Source organism: Galeopterus variegatus, unplaced genomic scaffold (genome assembly GCF_000696425.1).
Source record: "Galeopterus variegatus unplaced genomic scaffold, G_variegatus-3.0.2 Scaffold3046, whole genome shotgun sequence".
In the NCBI taxonomy this organism is placed as follows: Eukaryota; Metazoa; Chordata; class Mammalia; order Dermoptera; family Cynocephalidae; genus Galeopterus; species Galeopterus variegatus.
In genome coordinates this window covers 145,009-154,522 of record NW_007729157.1, presented here as the reverse complement: position 1 = coordinate 154,522, position 9,514 = coordinate 145,009, and the positions used below count along the sequence as shown (strand labels likewise).

Here is a 9,514-nt window from a genome sequence, read left to right as displayed (position 1 = left end):
TTACACCTACCACATACACATTTTTTTTTTTTTTTGCTTTACCGTTTGAAAGTAAGTTTGCGGGCATCATGATAGTTCATCTTTAAAAAACATTTAGAGGACTGGCCTGTGGCTTACTCGGGAGAGTGTGGTGCTGATAACACCAAGGCCACGGGTTCGGATCCCATATAGGGATGGCCGGTTGCTTACTTGGGAGAGCGTGGTGCTGACAACACCAAGTCAGGGGTTAAGATCCCCTTACCGGTCATCTTTAAAAAAAAAAAAAAATTTAGTATGCATCCTTTAAGGATAAGGACATTCTTCTACATACCGCCGTACCATGATCATACCTAGAAATTTTACAATAATTCCATAATTTAACTTAATCCATTGTCAAACTGTATCCCAATTGTATCAAGAATGTTTTTTTAAAACTTTCCCCCCAGAACCAGGAATCAACCTACATTCATGCATGACATTTAGTTAATAAGTCTCTTTTAAGTCTCTTTTAGTCTGAACTAGTTCCCCATTTTTTTTTTTTTCCCCCCGCTGGCTTTTAAGGGAATCCAAATCCTTGACCTTGGTATTATCAGCACCATGCTCTACCAAGTAAGCTAACCAACCAGCCCTTTTAAAAAAAAAAAAAAACAAAAACAACACTGACTTTTAAAATATATCTCATTATAAAACATATAGAAAGAATAGTGTAATGAAATCCGATGTACCCTTCACTCAGTTTCAACAATTACTAACATATGGCAAATCTTTTTTTAGTCATCTTGCCATGTCCCTCTTCTGCACTTCACTACATTATTTTAAAACCAGTCTCAGATGTCAACTCACTTTATCCGCAAATATTTCAGTATACCTCTGAGTTGTAAGTGCTCTTTTATTTAATATAACCACAATGCTATTATCAAGTCCAAACAAATAAGAATAATTGCTTAATATCATCTAATACCTAGTCAGTGTTTAGTTTTCCCCACTGTTCTCATAAGTGCCTTTTTACAGTTAGTTTGTTGCAAATCAGGATCCAAATCCCGCATGTGCATTTAGTTGATAGATCTCTGAAGCCTCTTTTAATCTAAAATGATCCCTCTCCTGTAGTTTTGTTTTGCTTATTTTTTTTCTTGCCATTTATTTTTTAGAGAAATCTAGTCATTTGCTGTGTAGAATTTCCACATCCTGGAGTTTTCCAGTTGTGTTCCCTTATTGTGGTTTAATATGTTTATCTATCCCTGTGTTTTCTTGTAAATAAACTAAGATGAAGCTTGGGCAGATCCAAGTTTGATCTTTTTTTTTTTTTTTTTTGTAATTTTACTTTTTGGCAAGAACACTTCATACATAAGTGGTGCTGTTTACATCCTACTGCATTACATCAGGAGACACACAATGTCTCTCTTTTTGAGATAATAGGGATTGATCACTGTTCCAATTATTATTAGCCTGATCCATGTCATCATCCTTCTGAAGACTGCAGGACATGGTATCCTGCAGAATATTCCCAATTCTGGATTTATTTGATTGTTTCCTCATGGTATTATTTAATTTGTTCCTCTTTCCTTGTATTTTTTTGTAACCTGGAAGTTATGTCTAGCCTAGAGCTTTGATTACATTTAGGTTACACAGGGTTGGCAAGATAAGGTGAGGTGACGCTGTGTAGTTTGTATCACATCATTTCAGGGAGGAAATAATGTCAGGTTGTCCCACTGTGAGTGGTACAAAGCTTGACCTGTTGACGAAGGGTGTCCATCAGAGCTCTCCATTGAAAAGGTAGGGTTTTTCTTTACCACAAATAAGTAATTTTCAGGGTAACACTTTGGCACCTTGAAAATTTTTCTATTGTGAGACACTCAACACTATTTTTATTTTAAAATTATTATTTTGGAAAAAATTTAAACCTACAGAAAAGTTTCAAAAGTAATACAATAAACTGTCATATATCCTTCACCTAGACCAGTCTCTTAACATCTTGCACATTTGCCTTTTCCTATTTCTCTATGTCTATATCTGTCTACATAGATGTATAGATATGAGTGTGTGTATATTATATATGTTATATATAATACATAATACAGACACATATATATACACCTAAATATATATACATACATATGTACACACACATATATATACACACACATATATTGTATGTATACACATTGTGTGTGTGTGTGTGTGTGTGTGTGTGTGTTGGTGGAACCACTTGAATACAAGTTGCAAACACTTTCACCCCGAAATAGTCCAGCAAATATCTCCTAAGAACAAGGGCATTCTTGTATCTAACCACTGTTCGGTAATCAGACTCAGGAAGTTTAACATTTATGCAATACTGTAGCTAATATACAGTCCATACTCAAATTTCACCAATTGTCCCAATACTGTCTCTAAAAGTCATTTTTTCCCTGATTCAGAATCCAATCTAGAATCCTGCTTTGTATTTCCTTACTATACCTCTTTAGTCTTCTTTCATCTTTTATGTAGTGCCTCTGCCTTTAAAAAAAAATCTTTCATGTTAACGTTTTTGAAGAGTGCAGCCAGTTGCTTTGTAGCATGACCCACAGCGTTCTCAGGAGTGGATTCAGGTTACGCATTCTCAGCAGGAATACTACATAAATGTACTGGTTTGCTCAGCCTCTCTTAACAGGAAGCACAGGGTGTGAATCTGCCCTGTCATTGATGATGTTAGCTTCAATGACTTGGTGAAAGTGGTATCTGCTAGGTTTCTTCACGGTAAAGCTTTTAATCTCTTTATATTTCTATGATATTCTAGATATTCTATGTGGAGATGCTGTCATCCCTCAATTTATCATACCTTCGTTATTCTTCTATGAATCCAATACTAATACTAGGGTTGCAGAATGGTGGGGTCTTTTCTAACTCTATTGTCCCACCTGCCCTACATGTACAAATTGGTACACTATGGAAAAAAACTTTCCATTTTCTTCTATTCATTTATTTAAAAAAATATCAGTCTGGACTCATTTTTTTTTTAAATTTAGTGTGTTATATGCCATTACTTTTTTATTCATTCATTTATTTATCTATCTATCTATCTGTTTATTTATTTAGAATATTCATGAGATACAAAGCTGATCGTCCCCCCTCCTGCCCATGATGTGGGGGCCAGATTCATATTGGGGACATATCCATTACTAGAAATTGCTTTTGTACCCTTTGTCCCCTTCCAATTATCCCCCAACCTCCCTCTCTCCCTCCCCCACTCCCCTCAACTCCAATTTGTAGCCCTGGGAATGTTCCCTCCCTCTGTTGGATCGTGGGATTACTGTTATCAAGAAGAAACTTATTTGTTTGTTTGGGGGTTTTGGGGGGGTTTTTTGGTGGCTGGCCAGTATGGGGATCTGAACCCTTGACCCTAGTGCTTGGTGTTATCAGCACCAGCTCTAACCAAGTGAGCTGACTGGCCAGCCCTGCCATTACTTTTATTATTCATTGTGATGTTCAAATTGCCCTCAATTTGACTATCAGGAAAACCCTTCAAGCTAGCTTCTGTGTCTTTTTTTGACATGTTCCCATCATTTTTTAAGCACTTCCTTGTATTGGGACATAACAAGTACACTTTTACTGCCCCTACCCCAGGCTTCAAATCAACTATTTCCTCTGGGAACCCTAGTTCCTTTTAGTGGGGGGTGACATTAGAGACCAAGAGCTGGGGTGTTAGGTGTGCTCACTGTTTCTGGAGTGTCACTACTTCCAGGATCTTTCAGGACATAAAACTGGAAAATTATATATATTTAAATAACAGTTAATAACGCTAGCTAAATACCACAGGGTTTTTTCTTGCCTTATCCTGGTCTGTATTTTTATCCCTTCTTTCAGAATGAGAAACTCTAGCTCCCTAAAGTATCAGTATATTTACATATTTGCTCAACCCTACAGTGTGCACAAAATAATTTCAGAACGGCTACCCCTAGACCACTCACAACAAAAAAACCTTCTAAGTAAGATTCAAGGTTCTTTAGACTGAGATATATGAGGATACTTCAGAAAGTTCATGGGGGGCTGGTGGGTTAGCTTAGTTTGTTAGAGCAAGGTGTTATAACTCCAAGGTCACGGGATCAGATCCCCTTACCAGCCAGCTGCCAAAAAAAAAAAAATTGTTAGATTCATTTGTTTCTGTTTATATTTAATTTTAGTTTTTTCCCCATCCTTATTGATTATACCTTTTGAATATATAAAATATTAACATAGTTCTAAAGGTCAAAATGAGATGAAAAAAATGTGCTGCAAGAAGGACCACTTCCTGCCTGTCTCTTCTTTCATGTTCTCCTCTACTCCCTGTAGTTAATCAACTTCATTTGTTTGTTTCCCTTCCTGTGTCTCCTTTTGCAAAAATAAGTGAATGTACGTATGTATTCTTATGTACCCTTTTCCCTTGCTTATAAGGTAGCATACTCTATACGCTTTTGCATATTACTTTTTTTTACTTAATAATATAGGCTAGAACTATCACTGAACTCCCTATCAGTTCATGGAATTCTTCCTTATTTTTATTTTACAGAGGCACGATACTGTTATGTGGATATTTATAGTTTATTGTATCAATCCTCTGTGTTAGGGCATTTAGGTTGTTTCCAGTATTTTCCAATTACAAATAATACTGCAGTGAATTAGCTTGTGTATATGTATTTTTCATATTGTTGGAGGGATAACTTCAGTGTAAATTACCAGAAGTGTGATTGCTGGGTTAAAGGATAAATACATGTGTGGTTTTCTTAAATATTGCTAAATCTCCCCCTACAAGGAGGACTGCACCATTTTGCATTCCTAGCAGCAATGTGTAAAAGTATCCACTCCCCCAGCCTCGCTAAAAGAGTATGTTGTGAAGCTTTTAAACTTTTGATTGATGAGAAATGGTATCTCATCGTAGTGTTCATCTGCATTTCTCTTATTTTGAGTGAGGGAGCTTTGAAAAAAACAAACAGGGAGTTCATAGAAGGTCTTTCTAAAGAGGTGACAAGTGAAGAGAAATCTAAGTAAAGTGACAGAGACAAACATGCAGAAATCTGGGGGGAGAACATTCCAAGTAGGGGAAACAGCAAGGGCAAAGGCCCAGAGGCAGAAATGAGTTTCACATGTTCAAGGAAGAGTAAGAAAGTCAGGTGGTCTGAGAGTAAGAAAGCAGAGGGAGCGAGGTGAAGCTGATTAGAGATGGGTTGGCAGGGACCAGACCACGTAGGCATTATAGTCTAGGAGGTCAGCAAAGTGTTCTGTAAAGAGCCGGATAATAAATACTTTCAGAGCCATCAAGTCTCTATCAAAACTACTCAATACTCAGTTGTAGCATGAATGTAGCCAAAGGTAATATATACACAAAAGGGTTTGGAGGGTTTAACTCGGTTGAGTGCAGCCTGCTAACACCAAGGTCAAGGGTTCTGTTCCTTGTACTGGCCAGCTGCCAAAAAAAACCCCCAAAACCAAATGGGTGTGGCTGTATTCCAATAAAATTTCATTTATAGACACTGAAATTTGAAATTCATATACATTAAAAAGTTGAGATATAATTTACATAATTTAAAATTTATATAATTCAGTGGTTCTTAGTCTGTCAAGGTTGTGCTGCCATCTCCATTAGCTAATTTTACATTTTCATCACCCCAAAAAGAAACCTCACACCTTTTAATAGCCAGTCACAATTACCCCCTCCATCCCATTCCCTGGCAATCACTAATCTACTTTCTGTACAGATTGGCCTATTCTGGACATTTCACACAACATGTGGCCTTTTGTGTCTGGCTTCCTTCACTTAGCATGTTTTCTAGGTTCATCCTTGTAGTAGCATAAATCAGTACTTCATTCCCTGTTTTGGCTGAATAGCATTCTTTCATGTGGATATACCGCATTTGTTTACCCATTCACCAGTGGTTGGACATTTGGGCTATTTCCACTTTTCGGCTATTATAAATAATGCTGCTGCAAACATTTGTGTGCAAGTTTTTGTGTGAACATATGTTCTTAATTCTCTTGGGTATACTGTATACCTAGGAGTAGAATTGCTGGGTTGTATGGTAATTTTATTTTTAACTTCTTGAGGAACTGCCAAATGAAATTCGTATACTTTTTATGAGCCACAAATATCTTTCGTCTTTTGATTTTTTAAAACCATTCAATTATGTAAAAGCCATTCTTAGCTAGTCATACAAAAACAAGAGGTAGGGCTGGCCAGTTACTCAGTTGGTTAGAGCACGGTGTTAGAACACCAAGGTCAAGGGTTGAGATCCCCATACCAGCCAGCTGCCCCCCAACCCCCCTCCAAAAAAGAGGTGGGCTGGATTTACTCCTCAACCACAGTTTGCTGATCCTGTCATAGGCAATGGAAGGAATTTGGATTTATTCTGTGAGTGATGGACATACAAATGTTTATTTGTAGGATTCTGTGGGAAGATGCTGATAAGGATTAGTTTAATTTAGGGCAAGGGACTTTATAGCCTCCTTAAGCCACTCTTGCCATGGCTACTGTGTCAAGGAAAGTTCACCTAGAGGAAAGGATAACTGCATCTTAAAAATTCTCAAACTCTGGCCTCTCTTCTTCACACTCTTTATGTGCCTCTATTTTGTCAACTGTAAATGGAGATAAAAGTGTGTCTACTTCAAATGGTTGTTGTGAGGGTTGAATGAGTTTATGTATACAACACTGAGAACAGTGCCTGGCACAGACCCAAACCTACATAAGTAGTTGCTATTATTATTGATGTTGTTACAACCATTTTCAACAGCCCCAGCTCAGGCCTTACCCTCTTCCCTCTTGAATATCACAACTTCCCCTTTAATCTGTCCCCAACACCAACCAGCCCCCAAAGGATCTACTACCACCCTGATCTGGCCCTGTCTTCCCTCTGTCCTAAATCTTTTATGGCTCCCTAGTGCCCTTGACATCAATGCCAAGCTCCTCAGCCTGGTATTTGAGGCTTATCATGGCCTTGCCCCTGCCGCCTTCTCTAGCCTCATTTCTTGTGGGTACAGCCCAGGTTACAGCTACATGGCTCGACCAGTTCTCCCTCCAAGCCTATGCCCATGTTGTACCTTCTACTGGGAACGGTGTGATAGTATGCCCTTATTTTTCCCTGGGTCTCATCTTTTAGGACTGGGAAAAACGAAGCTTTCCTTGATTCCCCTTGCCCTGCCCCAGGTGGGTTTGGCATCTCTTCTGCACTGCCACAGAGCTCTGTGCTACTTCCCCTATAGCACATATCACTGTGTACATGACTGTTGGTCAGTGTCCATATTTACCGTCCCCAATTGTGAACTCCTGGACGGCAGATTGATGGGGGGAGGGAGGGTTGTTGTTTTATCTCTGGGCTCCCTGTAACCCAACTAAAGTCCAGCACACAGGGGCTTCCAAAGTCTTAAGTTAGTCCAGGACAGGACAGGGAGGAGGGAAAGGCAGTGAGACGGAGCGGGGCTGAGGGCCCACTTCTAACGGACCCGAGGGCACCCTCTCTGCTCCCCCTAGGCCTCTCCTTGGTGGTGGGCTTGGTTCTTTACATCTCCAGCATCAATGACGAAGTCATGAACAGGCCCAGCAGTTCCGAGCAGTATTTTCATTATCGCTACGGGTGGTCTTTTGCCTTCGCTGCTTCCTCCTTTCTACTCAAAGAGGTGATGTCGATGGGGCCCAAACTCTATAGTTTTGAGTGGGGAGGGATCTGGACGTCCTGATTCCTGGGTTCAGGAAGAAGAGGAGGCTGGGGGTGTAGACTCTGGATTATGAGGGAAGGGATGGCTGAAGGTCTAACCCCTGGGCCCTGGAGGAGGAGGGGTCTGGGAGATCCAAGTCCTGGGGTCCTGGGGGAGGAAGGGACTGGGATTCCTGCGTCTTCAGGTATGGGGGAATCTGAGGGCTTGGATTCCCGAGGTCTTCGGGAAGGAGAGGCCTGAAATCCTGATACCTGGTTCCTGGGAGACGATGGGGCTGGGAGCTTGGAATCTTGGGTGTCGTAGAGGAGGGAGCTGGGGGTCAGGACTCTTGAGTCCTGGAGTAAGGTGGTGGGGCTCCTAAGGGACTCTGACCGTGCCTTGCTGCAGGGGGCTGGCGTGATGTCTGTGTACCTGTTCACCAAACGTTACGCGGAGGAGGAGATGTACCGTCCGCACCCGGCCTTCTACCGCCCGCGTCTCAGCGACTGCTCCGACTACTCGGGCCAGTTTCTGCAGCCCGAGGCGTGGCGCCGAGGCCGCAGCCCATCCGACATCTCCAGCGACGTGTCCATCCAGATGACTCAGAACTACCCTCCCGCCATCAAGTACCCCGACCACCTGCACATCTCCACCTCGCCCTGCTGAGGCCCCGCCCCTCGGAGCTGCCTGCTCTTCCTGCTCGCGCCGGGTCTCCCAGCAGTGCCGTCTCCCGCTCTTCCGCGGGACCCCTCGCTCCCACCCGGAGGACGCTGCGCCAGCTTGAGGCCCCGCCCTCCTGCCAGTGGCCCCGCCCCATCGTTCTCCATCATTTCAAGGCTCCTCCCCATTTCCCGACCTCTCCTCTTCATTGGTCCCTTCCACTTCCAGACGACTCCTCCCCTTTGTTTGCCTGCCCCTCGTCCCTTAGGACCCGCCTCTTTCCCCTGGCCCCTCCTCTCCCAAACAATCAGCTCTTCCCTCCTTCCAACCGCTCAGTTCACCCAGCGGCCCCGGGCGGTGCTGGCGCTCAGCTCCCCAGAGTACCCGGACCTCCCGCCCCACCTCAGGGGCTCCGGGCTGGAGAGTAGGTTCCAGCAGCCGCCAGGGACGCCGACCACCCTCTTCTCCCCTCTGCTCCGGACTTCTCTCTTTCCTTGCCTAATCTCACATCCTGACCTGCAGGGTCCTCCGGTGCGGGGGCACGGGATGGGGAGGGGGCTGCTTGCTTCTCCCACAGCTCCGGGGTGCAGCGGGGGCTGAAAGCCAGGGGTTAGCCTCGTCTTTCCCTCCCCACTTTCTCTGCTCCCCTGGGAGACCCACCCCATCCCTTCTCACCGGCCAGGCTCTCTTCTGCCTCCTGCAGGTCACCTGCCCATTAGGGGGCTCTGTCTAACGGGTCTTATTGCTTTCCCAGTTACCCTTGGCTTCTTTTTCTTCCTCTTCCTTCTCTAACTCTCTCTCTCCTTTCTTCCCTCCACCCGCTCATCCGAAGCCCCTAGGTGCATCCAGCCCCGCACACCAAACGACGAGGATGGGGACCCCAGGGTGGAGGGAACCCGCCCACGCCATCTCCACACCTGTGCCCGCCTCTCCCCCCTCGAGGTCCCGTCGGGGGAGGGAGGGGTAGTAGCGGGGGTCAATACCCCCCCCAAACCTCTAAGTCTTCCATTTTCTGGCACCTCTCATTGGCGTCCTTCTTCCCGTTTCAGACCCACAAGTCTGGCCTCTTTCAAGGGCCTGTCCATCCCCTTGGACAGATTTTAGGGGAGGAGGGGAGGTCACCAGAAACTCCCCCACCCCCCTCATTAGGGAAGGAGAGGCGAGGTAGCACAGTGTTGTACTTGGAACAAGAATGGCCCCCGGGGTGGGGGGAGGGGCAGGGGAGGGACGGGGGCTT

At 43.8% G+C, this 9,514-nt stretch overlaps 1 protein-coding gene across 2 annotated transcripts in view; it reads left to right on the top strand.

The window, feature by feature from the left end:
* Positions 1-9,465, top strand: part of CACNG7 (calcium channel, voltage-dependent, gamma subunit 7) — a 22,425-nt gene extending 12,960 nt beyond the window's left edge. For both annotated transcript variants that reach the window (XM_008583807.1, XM_008583806.1), the window contains 2 exons: positions 7,454-7,599; positions 8,026-9,465. In XM_008583807.1, the coding sequence (XP_008582029.1) occupies positions 7,454-7,599; positions 8,026-8,283 (404 nt within the window). In that variant the 3' untranslated portion in view covers positions 8,284-9,465. The remainder of the gene's footprint in view (positions 1-7,453; positions 7,600-8,025) is intronic.
* The last annotated feature ends 49 nt before the right edge of the window (positions 9,466-9,514 follow it).